The sequence below is a fragment of the Megalopta genalis genome, chromosome 4, assembly GCF_051020955.1.
Source record: "Megalopta genalis isolate 19385.01 chromosome 4, iyMegGena1_principal, whole genome shotgun sequence".
NCBI classification, from domain to species: Eukaryota; Metazoa; Arthropoda; class Insecta; order Hymenoptera; family Halictidae; genus Megalopta; species Megalopta genalis.
In genome coordinates this window covers 4,308,825-4,324,978 of record NC_135016.1, presented here as the reverse complement: position 1 = coordinate 4,324,978, position 16,154 = coordinate 4,308,825, and the positions used below count along the sequence as shown (strand labels likewise).

The following is a 16,154-nucleotide window of genomic DNA, read 5'->3' as shown; positions in this document are numbered from 1 at the left end:
AAAATTAAAGATTAAGGAATTGTGAAAAAATAAAATAATCATAATATTTCCGTTGACAAAATACAAATCTTTATCCTATGTTAAGAAGGTTTACTACACTGTCGTGTATACGCGAAAACAATTGACGATTTTAAAACGATCGCAGATTCGCAACGAAAATGAACGAAGACTTTCAAACAGTGCTGCTCGTCCAGTTTCTTTCGAGCATGACGATCAGTTGCTTCTGCCTGTACCGAATCACGCAAACGGAATTAGGCGACAGACTGCCGGAGACAATGGTGTACGCGGTTTGCTTCCTCTTTCAGTTATTTTTCTACTGCTGGTACGGGAACGAAGTCAGGCTGAAGGTTGATGTTTGTAATGAGAAATTGCAATTGTCCACGTTGCTAAATTTTCTAACGGCGATTACCGTTCCAGAGCCTCGAGATTCCGGACATGATCTTCGCGAGCAATTGGGAAAGCCTGAATCAGAACACGAAGAGCACCCTGCTGATGATCATGCTAAGGGCCACGTTTCCTATCGAGTTCACGAGTGCTTACGTCCTGGCGGTGAATTTGAAGGCTTTTATGATGGTCAGTACGAAATGAAAAAAGTGGCGTCAATGTTTCAAACGTGATTACGGTTTTACAATACATTCTAGGTGATCAAGACCTCGTATTCTGCTTATAATCTGCTTCAGGGAAGCTAGTTTTCCAACGATACGCATGCGACAAATAAATTGACGTACTACAGAATGTGAAATGAAGTCTAATAATAAGCAAAGAATAAATTCGAATCGAAGACCACTTGCCTTGCACTATTAGTCTTCTTGTCCCTCGCGTTCCTCGTTTATGGTGAAGTTCCCCATTTTCAAATGGGAAATAAACGGAAATAATTTTCTAAAAACGACCACTCGAGAGAAACAGAACTGGAGGCGCGTTGCAACTCGTAGCTTCTTCGAAACGCTTTACCTTCGACCATTAAAAGCCGCAACAGTGCATCCTCCCTCTTTTATACTTTCATTATTAAACCCTTTCGAAATGCGACCCCGACCGCAAGAGAATGCGAAGTAAAGAAGAGCAAGAAAAAAATCGCAGGGGCTGTGACCATGCCAGCGAAATGGTAAGTGCAGATGTCGCGTCAATAATTATCCTAATAACATAGCCAAGGGAAATCGTCGATAGGAAACCGACCAAGGGGTTGCCGTGAAAATGCCAATAGTCGGAGGTAGCCAGTGACACGTGAGACTGTGTCGTGTGACGGTGAGATACAGTGCATTTATTTGCTATATCAACAAACTGTACCATTGTTTCTCGACTCCTTCCGATTGGCACACCACTTCCCAAATTGTTACTTGCAATCTTACTGTACTCGAAAACTGGGAACAATTTAAAAGACTGTTATTTTAACTCCTTGCTCAATGACAAACGTGTGTTAGCCGTAGTGCAAGGGGTTAACGCAGCCTGAATCACTTGGCAACCATAAACTCTGCGCGAAGTGTGTGAATAATTTTGTGCATCAGTGAACAGACGCGGAAAATCGAGAAGCGTATCCTAAATTCGGTCAGGAGAGGAGACCCCACGCATAAAGACAAGATACAGAAAATTCTCCCTATTTGTCCTTTAGCTTGTAAACAGAAATGAACAATTTGAGAAGAGGAGATACGATCCTTCGAGCCTTGCACCCCGTTTTTATAATTGTTGACAATCGGCAACTACAAAAATGAGCCGCGAGGCTCGAATAATCGTACCCCCTCTTCTCATCTAGTCTATTTTTGTTTACAAGCTGAAGGAAAATTAGGGATAATTTACAATAATTATCCAATAGAATCGACGATGCCAACGTTACGATACGCGACCATGGTTCTGACAGCGATAGGCTGCCACCCGCCACCCACGTGGACTTCCAATCCCAAGAAGCTCCTGTACAAAGTGTACGGATACCTAATTCTGATCGTGGTGCAGACTCTGACGCTGACGACAATCCTGGACATAATATTTAACGTGGAGACGCAGGATGAATTTAGCGAGAACCTGGTCCTGACCATTCCCATGACGATCACCTGCTGCAAGTTCTGCAGCTTCTTGGTGTACCGCGACAGCATTATGCTTCTCATAAACTGTCAACGGCGGAAACCCTACTCGCCTGTCAACGAGGACGAGATGAAGATCGAGTCGAGATTCAATAAGTACAATGAGTAAGTAGACAGCGAAATAAAAACGAGAGAGAGAGAGAGAGAGAGAGCAACCACGGAAGTTGAGAACGTCGCGCTGTCTTTAAACACTGTTCAGACGTATTTAAATGTTTATTAGGCTACAAATAGACTGCGGATTTTATGCATTTGTCCCAAAAGTTATTAGATCAAGCATAGTCACAGCAAGAACGTTTAAAGATTGTAATGAATCTGACACATTATAATCAACTTAATAGAAGAAATGCTTTTATATTTAACTTCTGTCATTTGCTATCGATGCAGACAATTTCTATTTCGCATAACACTCCGCTGTCTAGTATACTATAAAAAAAGTATATATACCATTGTTGTATCACCGTTCTGATTTCAGACTGATAACGACGGTATACACGTGGTCGACAATAGCCTGCATAGTGTTTACCGTAGCCATTCCGCTGATCACAAACGTGGAAAACAAAGTGTTAACGTTTCGTTCGTGGTTGCCGTACGACTACTCGTCTCCGACTGTGTACGCAGTCACATTCATCCTGCAAGGCGTGTGTGTAATTATGTCCTCGCTAATGAACGTCACTTACGATACCCTGTTCAGTGGGCTGATGTTCTGCCTACACAGCCAACTGGAGATTCTCGGACGCCGCCTCCAGGATATTATCAAAACCGGCAACGCATCGGCGAAAGAATGCGCACGACACCATCATTTTATCTATAAGTGTGTTTCCCGTTTTTTTTCGTTTCCATCTTGGTCGTTCGTAGGATCGCCCTAAAGACAAGATACGATAATTATCCAGTGATTAATTTCAGCAATGTCGCATCGAAAAGATGTTTCGACCTAAACGTGATTTCAGATTCGCGGCGAGAGTGAACAGGGACTTCCAAGCAGTGCTGTGCATTCAGTTTCTGATTAGCATAACGATTATCTGTTTCTCCCTCTACCGATTCACGCAAGCGGGTTTAGGATCGGGAACGATCGAGGCGCTCATGTATGCGTACATTATGCTACTGCAGATATTCTACTATTGTTGGTACGGGAACGAAGTCAGACTAAAGGTTGATTCCGAAGGCAAGGAGACTTGACGCGTTACATCGTCGAATTCTATAATAGACGTTTTCGTTTCAGAGCCTCGAGATACCGAACATGGTTTTCACCAGCGACTGGATGAACCTGGATATCACCACTAAGAGGATACTCCTTATTATCATGCTACGGGCTACGTATCCCATTCAGATCACGACTGCTCACCTTCTGTCGGTGAATATAGAGTCTTTCATGGCGGTTAGTATGTTTCATTATATTCTCAATGCTGTCAGAAAGAGTATGATCAGGCAAAAAGCGTTCGACTATTCCAGGTGCTCAAAACTTCTTACTCAGTGTACAATGTGCTCCAGTGAAGATAATAGATGCAATCCGATGATATTTTCGTTAAAGTAGTACTAAGACCAAGAGAAACATACTAGAATATATGTAGAATAATATATCTAATAGAATTAACAATAAATTCAACTCGAAGTTCTATTACAGAAAATGAATTTACCTTACGATTGCATTCTTGTCCCCAGCATACATCAAATGATCATTTGATCGAAGAATTCGTGGTACTTTGTATTTCTTAAATCCCAATACTTGCTGTGTCTTCAAAAGCAAGATCACTGTCCTGAAAAGAAATCATACGTTAGTCCTATTTATAGAATAATTTAATATTTCTTTTTATAGAATAATTAGAATCTCGAAACACATTTTGAACGATTCTCAGACGTTTAAGAAAACGGTCAGGGATACGTTCATTGCCACATAAATAGTTTCACACAGAACCGCGGAAGCTACGAATGACACTGAGCAACAGTGTATTCATCGAACCACCCTCTACCCTTTGTTCATTAAGAATGCCACGTCCCCCAGCTTTCATAATTAAATGTCACCCCAGCAATCGCTACCCTAGAAAAGCGACCCCACAGGTGCCAAGAGAAAACGCACGCCGCGATCATGTTCACAAAACTGCAAGAGGGAACGTAGCCAATAATTACAGTAATAACAGTAATTGTCAGCTTGCGCGACATTACCGCATAGGAACATTATCAATGGGAAGGCGACTGTTCCGGGGGGAGGGGGTGGCCCGACAATATCGATACTGAATTCACATGTCAGTAGCAGGTAAGACGTTGACACGTGAAGTCAACGTCTTCTTTCGCCCGTGATACAGTATACTGTCAATTTCTGTGAAAAGCGGATTAAAACTTATCCCGAGACTTTGCGTCAGCAAAGATCGCGGTCTCAATTTCGGAACTGAGAGTGCAGATGAATTGTCTCGGCTGTTTCGACTGATACAAAGCAGACGATTAATTTCGTGATCGTATGAGTAACAATAAGACAACTAATAAAATCGACGATGCCAACGCTGCGATGCGCGTCCACCGTTCTGACAATGATAGGCTGTCATCGACCATCCTCGTGGAGATCCGGGCCCGTCAAGTTCCTGTACAAAGCGTACGGAGTCGTGGTGTTGATTCTCGTACAGACTCTGACACTGGTATCAGTTCTAGACGTCGTATTTAACGTCCAGAATCAGGACGAGTTCAGCGACAACCTCGTCTTGACCCTTCCGATGCTGATCACCTGCTGCAAGTTCTGCAACTTTCTCACTCATGGGAACAGTATCATGCTTCTGATTGACACTTTGCAGAAGAAACCTTACTCGCCCGACAATAACGATGAGATGAATATCGAGACGAGACACGACAAACACAACGAGTAAGTTCCCAAACATTGATTATTAGATTGTAAATTTTTTTTTTACATCTGTCAAAAGAATCGGGTGATGAAATATGAAATAGCGGACAGATTAACATATTGATTTGAGCTTGATAAAGCTATTGAAAGGAGGTGGCAATTTCTATTTTGTCCTTGCTTCTTGCAATCGATGCATGCAAATCTACATGAAAGATTGTGTTGCTTTTATTGCCTTCTGAAATAATATGCATGAAAAATTGAGCCCTTCTGAAATACTATGACCTGATTGCAGAAAAATTTCGGCCGTGTACATGCTCTTATCCGAGGTCTGTATAGTGATGATTCTTATCACCACGCTGTTGACAAACGGGAAGAACAGAATGTTAGCGTATCGTTTGTGGATTCCGTTCGATTACTCGGCTACGGCAGTGTACGCTGTCGTTTTCTTTCTGCAAGCCGTGAGTGTAATCATTGCCTCGCTTATGAACGTCACTTACGATGCTCTGTTCAGCGGCCTGATGTTCTGCATACACAGCCAGCTGGAGATTCTCGGGCTCCGATTGCAGAACGTCATGGAAAATGGCGAGGAGTCTGCGACAGAATGTGCTCGTCATCATAACTTTCTGTACGAGTACGTGGCCTCTTTTAACGAACGCCGATCTTTAATGAAAAATTAAAGTCAAAGTTAAAATGGAGCAGTTTATCGAAGAATTTCACATAGAAACGATTTCATTAAATTTGGAATAGAAAGAGAAAAAATCTTTTATCTCGGCAATCCTAACGTTAATTGATAGCGTCACTGCACTAATGCAACTACGTTTTCAGATTTGCAGCAAAGGTGAACGAAGACTTCCAAGCAGTACTGTGCTTTCAGTTTATGGCGAGTATAGCGACAATCTGTTTCACGCTCTACCGAATCACGCAAACCGATTTAGGCGAAAGGCTGGCTTCGACGCTGGTGTACGCGTTCTGCATGCTGATACAGATATTTTACTACTGTTGGTATGGGAACGAAGTCAAACGAAAGGTTCATTATCGTTATAAGAACAATCAACGTAAAGGGTTCCATAACTTTCTTACGTAAACATCTGTCCCAGAGTCTAGAGGTGCCAGATTGGATTTTTGCTAGCAACTGGGCAAGCTTGAGCGACAACACTAAGAAGACTCTTCTAATGATCATGATAAGGGCCACGTATCCTATCGAGTTCACGACTGCTCACATTCTGTCGGTGAATATAGAGTCTTTCATGGCGGTTAGTATGTTTCATTATGTTCTCAATGCTGTAAGAAAAAGTATGATCAGGCAGAAAGTGTTCGACTGTTCCAGGTGCTCAAAACTTCTTACTCAGTGTACAATGTGCTCCAGTGAAGATAATAAATGCAATCCGATGATATTTTCGTTAAAGTAGTACTAAGACCAAGAGAAACATACTAGAATATGTAGAATAATATATCTAATAGAATTAACAATAAATTCAACTTGAAGGTCTAGCATAGAAAATCAATTTACCTTATACGATTGGCCATTTCGTCCACTTCATTCAGCATACATCGAATGATCAAATAGAAAAATTCGTGATACTTTGTGCTTCTTAAATATTAATTATTCCAATTTCTTGAAGAGTTCGACCATTTTCCTGTAGAGAAATCGCATGTTAGTCGTATCGTAGAGTACACTGATAAAGAAATTATTAACATAAAATTATTAAGCTTATTTGGCGTACTATGAGTTCAAGAATTACTCTTATGCGCTCAAGAAAATGCACGAGGATATTTTCACATAGAACCGCGGAAGATACAACTGACACTGCACTTCCTCGAACCGCACTCAACCCTTTGTCCATTACGAGTGACAACGTCTCCTAGTATTCATTATTAAATGTCATCCTACTAATCGCTACCCTAGAAAAGCGATCCCGCAGGCCCCGAGAAAAAACACAAGCTCCGAGAAAAAACGCAAGCTTCAAGAATGTTTTCGAAGTTGCAAGGGGGCGCGTAGCCAATGATTACAGTAATAACAGTACTGGCCAGCTTGCACAATAGAAGGGACATTGTCAATGAAAAGGCAACTGTGGCAGGGGGTGGCGGTACAATACCGATACTGACTTCACCTGTCAGTGGCAGGTAAGACGTTGACACGTGAACTCCAACGCAATACTCTTCCTTCTTTCCCCCCGCGATACAGTATACTATTAAATTTCTGTGAAAAGCGGATTAAAACCTGTCTCGAGACTTTGCATCAGCGAAGATCGGAGTCTCAATTTCGGAACTGAAAGTGCAGATGAATTGTCTCGGCTGTTTCGACTGATTCAAAGCAGACGATTAATTTCGTGATCGTATGAGTAACAATAAGACAGCTAATAAAATCGACGATGCCAACGCTGCGATACGCGTCCACTGTTCTGACAATGATAGGCTGTCATCGACCACCCTCGTGGAGATCCGGGCCCGTCAAGTTCCTGTACAAAACGTACGGAATCACGGTGTTGATTCTCGTACAGACCCTGACGCTGGTAGCTGTTCTAGATATAGTATTCAACGTGCAGAATCAGGATGAGTTCAGCGACAACCTCATCTTGACCCTTCCGATGCTGATCACCTGCTGCAAGTTCTGCAGCTTTCTCACTCGTGGGCATAGTATCATGCTTCTGATCAGCACTCTACAGCAGAAACCCTACCTGCCTGATAATACAGATGAGATGAATATCGAGACGAAATACAACAAACACAATGAGTAAGTTTTCGAACATTGATTATCGAATCGTAAACTTTATACATCTGTTAAAAATATGTGTTGGCCTGTGCTGGATAAAATGATTAAAAGAAAAAACTACAGTAAATTCTCCATAATTTGTATTCAGCTTGTAAACAAAAATGGGCAATTTGCGAAGAGGAGATACGATTATTCGAGCTTCTTGGCTCGTTTTTATAGTGGTTGACAATCGTCATCTATAAAAAACGTGCTGCGAGGCTTCTCTTCTCAAATTATCCATTTTTGTTTATAAGCTGAAGGAAAATTAGGGAGAATGTACTGTAATCTCTATTTTGTTCCTGTTTCTTGAAATTAGTCCATGAAAATCTATGTCAAAAATGACTGTTTCTTTTCTCTTGTGAAATAATATGTATGAAAAATGAGTGTCTAAGCTAATCGATGATTCGACCAAGAATAAATGTCGTTCTGGTTGCAGGAAAATAACACGCGTGTACATATTATTATGCGAGGTCTGTATAATGATGATGCTTGCCACCGCGCTGATGACAAACGGGAGGAAGTTGGGGTTTCGTTTGTGGATCCCGTTCGACTACTCGGCTCCGGCTGTGTACGCTGTCATTTTCTTTCTGCAAGCCGTGAGTGTATCCATTGCCGCACTTATGAACCTCACTTACGATGCTCTGTTCAGCGGCCTGATGTTCTGCATATACAGCCAGCTGGAGATTCTCGGGCTCCGATTGCAGAACGTCATGAAAAATGGCAAGGAGTCGGCGACAGAATGCGCTCGCCATCACAACTTTCTGTACGAGTACGTTTCCTCTTTTAACGAACGCCGATTTTTAATTATGTCACTCCAATAACTAGACTACGGATCTCTGGAAAAGGAAAGATTTTTTACGCACAATTAGAATATTCCTTTCGCTGAATATACAACGATAGGACAATTAATCTTTGTTGACCCTTTATGGTACAAAAATATATACGATTCGGAATTTATTCGGAAGCGTTTTTATAATATCATGAATTGTAAATGAAAAAATCAGGCCAAAACCAGTCATTTCGGCTAGCTTGATAGTTCTGGTTATTAAGTAAATGGACTAATACAATTGCCCTTTTTTCAGATTTGCAGCGAAGGTGAACGAAGACTTTCAAGTAGTAGTATGCGTTCAGTTTATGGCGAGTATGACAATCATCTGCTTCACACTGTATCGAATCACGCAAACTGATTTAGGCGAGAGGCTGGCGTCGACGCTAGTGTATGCGTTGTGCATGCTGGTGCAGATATTTTACTACTGTTGGTATGGGAACGAAGTCAAACGAAAGGTTCATTGTCGTTATAAGAGAACTCGACTTCCTAGTTTCACAACTTTCTTAAGCCAACATCCGTTTCAGAGCCTGGAGGTGCCGGATTGGATTTTCGCTAGCAACTGGACCAGTTTGGACGACCACACCAAGAAGACTCTACTGATGATTATGATGAGGGCCACGTTTCCTATCAAGTTCACGACTGCTCGCATTCTGTCGGTGAACATTGACTCCTTCATGTCGGTCGGTGTACGATCAATCGTGCTTTCGCACGTTTCATATTGAAAATTCCTTGCTCTTTTTTCAAAACAATTGAACATCGACAGTGGCATCTGCGAAAAGAAAATATGTATTAACATTTTCTCGTTTCAGGTATTGAAAACTTCGTACTCGGTGTATAACGTGCTTCAGTAAAGGTACCCTGATCGATTATGAATCAGCGATAACGTGCCGTGCGCTTAATGCAGTGCTAAGTTCGCAAGGAACAGACTAGAACGTGTAAAGTATCTGATAGGATTAGAAATAAATTCAGCTTGAAATCCACAATATTTTCATACTAAAAAAATGCTCGCCTTTTTTACTACTTTTTCACGTGTCCCTCCTGCTTCTTACATTTTCCCGACAAACACCTCTACTTCTCTTTAAAGTGGCCTATGTGCATCATTATACCCGATTATGTCTTACGCAGAGTATCTTTGCCCCTGCAAATTCTTTCGAATACAACTTGTCAGCAGCTTTGTCATGGGACAGAGGACTGCCACCGAGAGCTTCAAGGTTGATTCTTTGTTGTTCTACCTCTAGGTTGATCATGCAACAAACTTCCAGCAACTACCTCGCAATGGGAAAACATATTGAAACGACGGCGGAGGTAGAGGGTTCGTCACCGGTGCTCTAAAATATTAACTACCCTCCCGGCGACTAAAATCGCCGGCAATGTATCGTTTCTCCTCGAATTCATTATTAAACGCTGCCGTTCTGTCCACCCGCTCTTCGTTGATTGCCGCCGCAAGAGCTACAGTATAGCACACTATGGCGAAAAGTGAGGAAGAATTACGCGGCGTTAGCCTTGCAGGCTTATTTTCGTAATGGCAATTGCAGAAGTCGCGTGCTCGCCGGTAGTTCCGATAATAACATAGCCGGGACAAAAAGAAAACTGTCAGGAATAAAACTGACTGACCGTTCACTTAGGGTGCACGGAGAATTCCGATTGTTAGCGGTGGTCAGTGACACGCAAGACGTTGTCCTGCAAAGTCGGAATTACTGTCGAGAGCACTCTTCCGCTTCGTCGTTCCTTTCTTTGAAGGAAATAGATAGAAAGAGCTTTGGAAAAGTCAACGATGCCAACCTTGAGGATGACGTTCACGGTCCTGACAGTGTTGGGCTGTCTACGACCGCCCACATGGACCTCCACGATCAAGAAGTTTCTGTACAAAGTGTACTCGCTGGTAGTGTTCATTTTCCTTCAGATTCTGGTGTTGATGTCGATCTTGGACATGCTGTTCAACGTCGAGGATCAGGACGAGTTCAGCGACAACTTGTACGCGCTGATGCCAGAGGTGATCTCCTTCTGCAAGTTGTGCAGCTTCTTAGCGAACCACGAGAACATTATGCTCATGGTGAGGTCCATGCAGACGAAGCCTTATTCTCCTGTCAACGACCATGAGAAGATGATCGAGACGAGATTCGATGCCACAAACGAGTGAGTTGTTTGCTAACTCTCTACGGTTCAATGTTTATTTTAATCGAAAGACAATTTTAATTCTTCTGATATCAAAATCTAAGAACGAAAGTTGTTTCGTTGTATCGAGGAAACTGTTGAAGATGAAGCAATGCTAATCAACGTAACTGGAATTCATTTCATTTCGTTTTCAGTCACATTGTGATGTCTTGTTCTCTGGTTTCTTTTTAATAATTAAGATTATGTATCGCAACTTTTAAATCTTTCATCACTCGTCAGAGTGAATGCATTTAGGCAAAAGGTGTGCCTACATTTACTGTTTGACTATAAAAATGTCAGATTATAAGGATTAACTTAGGTAATGGCAATATTGTTCATCTCTGAGTATCTCTAAGATTTTGCAATGTCTAGATCAACCGAATAATCTCGGAGAAACAGTCAGCAATGAAAAACTATCTTGCTACTTCAATTTAGAGAAAGTAGACATGCTTTTGTTGCTCTAGACTTTAATGTCCTCGCTCTTGAAAAAAATAAGTTTATCACGCTTTTATCACGCAATTACAGAAAACTTACGATACTATTCATGAGCATGTTCGGAATCTGCGGGGTGATAATATGGATCACCTCGTTGATCAGAGACACAAAGAACAAAGCGTTAGCGTTTCGTGCTTGGGTGCCATACGATTACTCGTCTCCAACTCTGTATGCAATCACTTACACTCATCAGGCTGTGAGTGTGTTTATTGCATCGTTTATGAACGTCGCTTATGACACTCTGTTCAGCGGGCTGATGTTCTGCATATACAGCCAGCTGGAGATCCTCGGGTATCGCCTGCGAAACATCACGAGAGATCAGAAGGAATCGGCCAAGCAGTGTGCAAAACACCACAACTTTTTATTCGAGTGGGTCTTTTTCTAATTTTCCTTGAGATACTGCTATCCTTTTTGACAAAAACTTAGCTGAGTATGCTTGGAATTATCCATTTTTTCAACGGATCTTTTTAGTTTACTCCCTCGGGTTAGGTTTTTTTGCTACAACGAATTAATTGCGAGTTTATTGAAAATAGTGACAGGTTTAAACGATTATAGGCTGGTCAGAAAGGTGAACAAGCGCTTTCGAGTGATACTGTGCATTCAGTTTCTGTCAAGCATGATGATCATTTGCTTCATCCTATACCGTATCCTAAAGAGAGGTGTAGGATCGAGAATGGTGGAGACATTCGTGTATGCTTTCTGCATGCTGATGCAGATATTTTACTACTGCTGGTATGGGAACGAAGTCAGGCTAAAGGTAAAACCTCAAAATAGAAAATCGAACTGGCCTCTTTCCTTCAAAATCTAATGTACTTCTTAATTCCAGAGCCTCGAGATACCAGATTTTATTTTGGCTAGCAATTGGGTGAGTTTGGACCAAACCACGAAAAAGACTCTCTTGATGATAATGGTGCGGGCCACGTTCCCCATGCAGTTCACGAGTGCGCACATCGTGTCAATGAATCTCGATTCATTTATGACAGTCAGTATAAATAATTTTCTAGTTTCTTCGTTTCTTTAATTGTTTAGCACTTACACCATTCTACAATGCTATGAGCTTATATCGCAAATTTTATTTATGTTTCAGATAGACATTTTAATTTACTACGAATATTGGTAGCGAATAATTACACTAATTTGTTATTACAGGTGCTCAAGACCTCCTACTCCGCGTATAACGTGCTACAACGAGGGTAGTCAACACCAACAGATATAACTCACAATATTTGAATACCAAAGTATTTTCTACCAAAGTATGAAATTAATATTTAACGCAAGCAACAATAAATTCGTATTAAAGTACCCGACATTCTAGTGACAAAAAATAACTTGCCTGTAGAGTCAAGAACATGAAATCCTCAATATTTTTTATTCCAAGCAGTTTGCTCATCCTCGCCAAGCAGACTCTGAATATTGTAGAGAACGTAATGTCTTCATTGACACATTTTATCCGACTGTATTCCACCGTGGTGTTGTAACCGGGGGAAAGAAACCGATAGTTACTCGCGGCTTCTTTCCACCGCTAATTATTCGTGTCCATCTAAAGCTACCATAAGTAATCGTTCATCAACGACGGCTTCATTATTCAACGTAATTCTCCCGTATATCCCCTTAAATGTGTTACGAATCCGAGGGGTTGCGAACGCGTACTCGAAATGGCAATTACCTATGTCGCGTCCTCGTCAATAACACTGTTGCAGACAAAGGTCAAGTAAGTTCGTCGTAACAAATTTTCTGAGGAATTTACTCTAATAATTGCACCGTTGCAGAGGAAGTACTTGCATCGATGGGACTGCAGCCATCAGTAACACAAAGAACAAAGGGTTAGCGTTTCGTGCGTGGGCGCGGAACGATTTACTCGCCTCCAACCTTCGATGCAATCGTTTTCTGCATATAATGTACTGCAACGAGGGTAGTTAACACCAACAGATATACCGAACACTATTTTAATACCAAAATGCTTTCTAGCAAAGTGTGCAATTAATATCTCTACGCAAGTAACAATAGATTCGTACTAAAATACTCGATGTTCTAGTGACAAAAAATAACTTGCCTGTAGAGCCAAGAACACGAAATCCTCGATATTTTTCATTTGAGACAGTTTGCTCATCCTCCCCAAGCAGACTCTGAATATTGTAGAGAATATAATGTCTTCACTGACACATTTTTTCCGACTGCATTCCACCGCGGTGGTGCAACCGGGGAGAAAAAGACCGATAGTTACTCGCGGCTTCTTTCCACCATTAATTAATTATCTGTGTCCATCGAAAACTACCATCGATGGCTTCATTATTTAATGTGATCCTTCCGTAAACTCGCTTAAATGCATTCCGAGTCCGAGGGGTTGCGAACGCGTTCTCGAAATGGCAATTACCCCTGTCGCGTGCTCGTTAATAATTACCGTAATAACGTACTCTTCCCGACGGAAGGGACTTCACAGCGGAAAAAGTCGGATGAGTGAGTGAGTTCGAGTAAAAAACCGATACCTCGCGGTAGTCAGTAACCCGTCAAGCTCTGTCACGTGAAGTCATCTCGTCTTCGCGCCCAAAGAACTATGTAATGAAACATTTGTTCTCGCGTTAATGAAATCCCTTGTTCTCCAAGTGAGTACTGATAAATCGCACCCTATCAAAATTCATCATGACAGCGCTGAAGTACACGTTTACGTTTCTGTCGCTCCTGGGCTGCCTGTGTCCATCAACATGGACGTCCAGGGCCAAAAGATGGTTGTACAAAGCGTACTCGCTTGTGATATTGGTGTTCGTACAGTACATGATCGTGATAGCAGTTCTAGATATAATAATCAACGTGGAGAACCAGGATCAATTCTGCGAGAACTTCTATATTACGGTCGCCTCGCTCATCTCGCTTTACAAGATGCTCAACTTCAGGGGAAGACGGGAGACCATTCTTATGCTCATAAACAGACTAGAGAAGGAGCCCTTTCTGCCCATGAACACAGCAGAGATGGAAATTAAGCTGAGGATCGAAAAGACCATTCAGTAAGTCAGAAATTTTTAATTGCCCTTTGACTACCACGTTATCCATAAATAGGTACAGTAAATTCTCCCTAACTGACGCACAGATTGTACAGAAAAATGGACAATTTTGGATGCGAAAATACGATTATTTCAGCTTGTTTTTATAGTTACCGATTATCAACAACTATAGAAACGAATAATCGTATCTCTTCTTCCCAAATTGTACATTTTTGGTCGTAATCTGAGCGTCAATTAGGGAGAATTTACAGTGATTATATTAGTGGAATTATTTCCGTAGAATTGATTATTAATTTTTACACCGTTCTATTACAAGCCAAACAAGTCATACAAATTAACTTTTCAATTTTAATTTGATTTAATAATATGCTTCAATTATATGAAGCTTAGGGTCTTGGCACGGCAGCAAAAGAGTTGATCGTACATTGATCCAGATTTCATCGTCAATTTGACACGAATTTATTGGTTCATAGGAAAAATGCGATAATGTTCATGATGGTGTTCCAATCATATTTGTTGGTGACGTGGATGTCGTCGCTAATGAGAGATCTCAAGCTGAGAAAATTGGCGCACGAACGTGTGTGGGTGCCGTACGACTACTCTTCCCTGATCTTGTACGCGGTGACTTACTTTCATGAAGCCAGCAGCTTAATGGTACTTACGATGATGCATTTCGCTAACGATACTTTGATCAGTGGCCTGATGGAACTCATAAACGGTCAACTGGAGCTGCTGGAGCACCGTTTGCAAAATATTACGGGAGATCACAGTCAATCGGTGAAAGCTTGTGCTCGACACCACGAATGTATTTACCAGTGAGTGCTCGATTCTTTTCCAATGCATTCTCACAGTAGTTCGGTATGAAGGACTCTAGGAGAATATATGTCCACGGAATTATGTTTCGTAACGATACCTCTATTGAGGAAGAGTACTTGCCAAATGATAACTTTACTAATTATCAGGTTAAAAGTGTGGAACAAGATGAAACGGTAGCCGCATTTAACGCAAGTTGGATAACTGATTGATCTATAGTGCTATCAATTTTGTAGTATCTGATTCAATCTTGCGAAAATTTTCAATACAGAATGAGAAACAATTCGGACGAGTGTACTATAATTATTGACTCTATCGCTAACGTCTGCTTCGCAGAATTAATTGCACGATCGAGAAATGGGATAATATTTTCGAAGTGTTTACAGATTCGCATCGAAAGTGAACAAACAGTTTCGAGGGATTCTGGGCTTTCAGTTCAGTGCGAGTACATTCATGGCGTGCTTGATCCTTTTTCGAATTACAAAAATTGGTTTCGGAATGCAACTGTACGAGGCCGGCTTGTACTTCATCTGTACACTGGTGCAGCTGACTTACTACTGTTGGTACGGGAACGAAGTCAAGCTGAAGGTTCATTCCCAAGACAGGAACACAATCGTTCTGGCTCCTTCGCGATCTAACCACGGCTGCTGTTTCAGAGTCTCGAAGTCTCTGACATGATTTTCGCGAGCGACTGGCCTGAGTTGGATAAGAACGCGATGAAGATGCTCCTATTGATCATGCAGCGCTCCACGTTCCCCATCGAGTTCACGAGCGCCAGCATTGTTGCAGTGAATCTGGAGTCATTCATGGCAGTCAGTCGTTCACTTTCTTCCTTCTTTCTCCCGTCCAACTATTGTTACTAATTACGACCATTATTCTCTTGTACAGGTGTTGAAGATTTCGTATTCGATATTCAATCTGCTTCAGGGCAGGTAACGGATCGGGAAGATGTTTTCATTTAGAGAATCTGATCGAGAATGGATCAATTTGTATTGATAGGTTTACCAGAGTAAAAATTCTAAAATAGTTTGCAATAAATTAAATATTGAATCCTGAACATTTTGTCTCGTCCTTGCTATTTTTCTTAACCCTGACAGGAAATTATATGTGATCAAAATTATATTGTGTTGAAAAAGAAGAGAACGTTTGTTGTGGAGGAGTCCAAAAATTATCAAATATCCAATTATCAGATTGAATTTTGCCGATGTTGCAG

At 41.4% G+C, this 16,154-nt stretch overlaps 6 protein-coding genes across 13 annotated transcripts in view; all 6 read left to right on the top strand.

Moving 5' to 3' along the window:
• Window positions 1-786, top strand: part of LOC143259375 (odorant receptor Or1-like) — a 3,468-nt gene extending 2,682 nt beyond the window's left edge. For all 3 annotated transcript variants that reach the window (XM_076521147.1, XM_076521145.1, XM_076521146.1), the window contains 3 exons: window positions 146-347; window positions 418-573; window positions 642-786. In XM_076521147.1, the coding sequence (XP_076377262.1) occupies window positions 146-347; window positions 418-573; window positions 642-689 (406 nt within the window). In that variant the 3' untranslated portion in view covers window positions 690-786. The remainder of the gene's footprint in view (window positions 1-145; window positions 348-417; window positions 574-641) is intronic.
• LOC117223378 (uncharacterized) overlaps window positions 1-12,419 on the top strand; it is a 25,233-nt gene extending 12,814 nt beyond the window's left edge. Inside the window, exons 10-15 of the mRNA XM_033475635.2 lie at window positions 9,719-9,785; window positions 10,228-10,616; window positions 11,160-11,498; window positions 11,685-11,886; window positions 11,956-12,111; window positions 12,279-12,419. Of these exons, the coding sequence (XP_033331526.2) occupies window positions 9,719-9,785; window positions 10,228-10,616; window positions 11,160-11,498; window positions 11,685-11,886; window positions 11,956-12,111; window positions 12,279-12,326 (1,201 nt within the window). The 3' untranslated portion in view covers window positions 12,327-12,419. The remainder of the gene's footprint in view (window positions 1-9,718; window positions 9,786-10,227; window positions 10,617-11,159; window positions 11,499-11,684; window positions 11,887-11,955; window positions 12,112-12,278) is intronic.
• LOC143259372 (odorant receptor Or1-like) lies at window positions 895-3,687 on the top strand. Of its 2 annotated transcripts, none has more exons than XM_076521125.1 (5): window positions 895-1,242; window positions 1,808-2,177; window positions 2,545-2,883; window positions 3,020-3,221; window positions 3,292-3,687. In XM_076521125.1, exons 2-5 carry the CDS (start codon window positions 1,816-1,818, stop codon window positions 3,601-3,603), a joined length of 1,215 nt encoding a protein of 404 aa, XP_076377240.1. In that variant the 5' UTR covers window positions 895-1,242; window positions 1,808-1,815; the 3' UTR covers window positions 3,604-3,687. The 2 variants fall into 2 exon arrangements, with proteins under 2 accessions (XP_076377240.1, XP_076377241.1); XM_076521126.1 differs by having other exon boundaries at window positions 895-2,177; window positions 3,292-3,447; window positions 3,522-3,687.
• Window positions 4,302-6,388, top strand: LOC143259376 (odorant receptor Or1-like). Its single transcript, XM_076521151.1, has 5 exons — window positions 4,302-4,920; window positions 5,192-5,530; window positions 5,725-5,926; window positions 5,997-6,152; window positions 6,227-6,388. Exons 1-5 carry the CDS (start codon window positions 4,559-4,561, stop codon window positions 6,266-6,268), a joined length of 1,101 nt encoding a protein of 366 aa, XP_076377266.1. The 5' UTR covers window positions 4,302-4,558; the 3' UTR covers window positions 6,269-6,388.
• On the top strand, window positions 6,641-9,367 carry LOC143259373 (odorant receptor Or1-like). Its single transcript, XM_076521136.1, is given in 5 exon segments — window positions 6,641-7,633; window positions 8,088-8,420; window positions 8,734-8,935; window positions 9,005-9,160; window positions 9,290-9,367. Coding segments are annotated over 5 exon segments (1,116 nt in total). The 5' UTR covers window positions 6,641-7,271; the 3' UTR covers window positions 9,353-9,367.
• LOC117223390 (odorant receptor Or1-like) lies at window positions 12,401-15,998 on the top strand. Of its 5 annotated transcripts, none has more exons than XM_076521131.1 (6): window positions 12,401-12,840; window positions 12,899-14,131; window positions 14,602-14,943; window positions 15,319-15,529; window positions 15,598-15,753; window positions 15,830-15,998. In XM_076521131.1, exons 2-6 carry the CDS (start codon window positions 13,770-13,772, stop codon window positions 15,875-15,877), a joined length of 1,119 nt encoding a protein of 372 aa, XP_076377246.1. In that variant the 5' UTR covers window positions 12,401-12,840; window positions 12,899-13,769; the 3' UTR covers window positions 15,878-15,998. The 5 variants fall into 5 exon arrangements, with proteins under 5 accessions (XP_076377246.1, XP_076377249.1, XP_076377248.1 ...); XM_076521134.1 differs by lacking the exon at window positions 15,830-15,998 and having other exon boundaries at window positions 14,602-14,742; window positions 14,824-14,943; window positions 15,328-15,529; window positions 15,598-15,823; XM_076521133.1 differs by lacking the exon at window positions 15,830-15,998 and having other exon boundaries at window positions 14,602-14,742; window positions 14,824-14,943; window positions 15,598-15,823.
• Window positions 15,999-16,154: the final 156 nt, after the last annotated feature.

Excerpts from the sequence above, each read along its gene's own strand:
- LOC143259376 (XM_076521151.1), top strand. The coding sequence starts at position 4,559 with ATGCCAACGCTGCGATGCGCGTCCACCGTTCTGACAATGATAGGCTGT. Across the intron at positions 4,921-5,191 it reads AGACACGACAAACACAACGA|AAAAATTTCGGCCGTGTACA; the intron begins GTAAGTTCCCAA and ends ACCTGATTGCAG. Across the intron at positions 5,927-5,996 it reads GGAACGAAGTCAAACGAAAG|AGTCTAGAGGTGCCAGATTG; the intron begins GTTCATTATCGT and ends CATCTGTCCCAG.
- LOC143259372 (XM_076521125.1), top strand. The coding sequence starts at position 1,816 with ATGCCAACGTTACGATACGCGACCATGGTTCTGACAGCGATAGGCTGC. Across the intron at positions 2,884-3,019 it reads CACCATCATTTTATCTATAA|ATTCGCGGCGAGAGTGAACA; the intron begins GTGTGTTTCCCG and ends ACGTGATTTCAG. Across the intron at positions 3,222-3,291 it reads GGAACGAAGTCAGACTAAAG|AGCCTCGAGATACCGAACAT; the intron begins GTTGATTCCGAA and ends TTTTCGTTTCAG.
- LOC117223390 (XM_076521130.1), top strand. The coding sequence starts at position 13,770 with ATGACAGCGCTGAAGTACACGTTTACGTTTCTGTCGCTCCTGGGCTGC. Across the intron at positions 14,944-15,318 it reads CACCACGAATGTATTTACCA|TGTTTACAGATTCGCATCGA; the intron begins GTGAGTGCTCGA and ends ATATTTTCGAAG. Across the intron at positions 15,530-15,597 it reads GGAACGAAGTCAAGCTGAAG|AGTCTCGAAGTCTCTGACAT; the intron begins GTTCATTCCCAA and ends CTGCTGTTTCAG.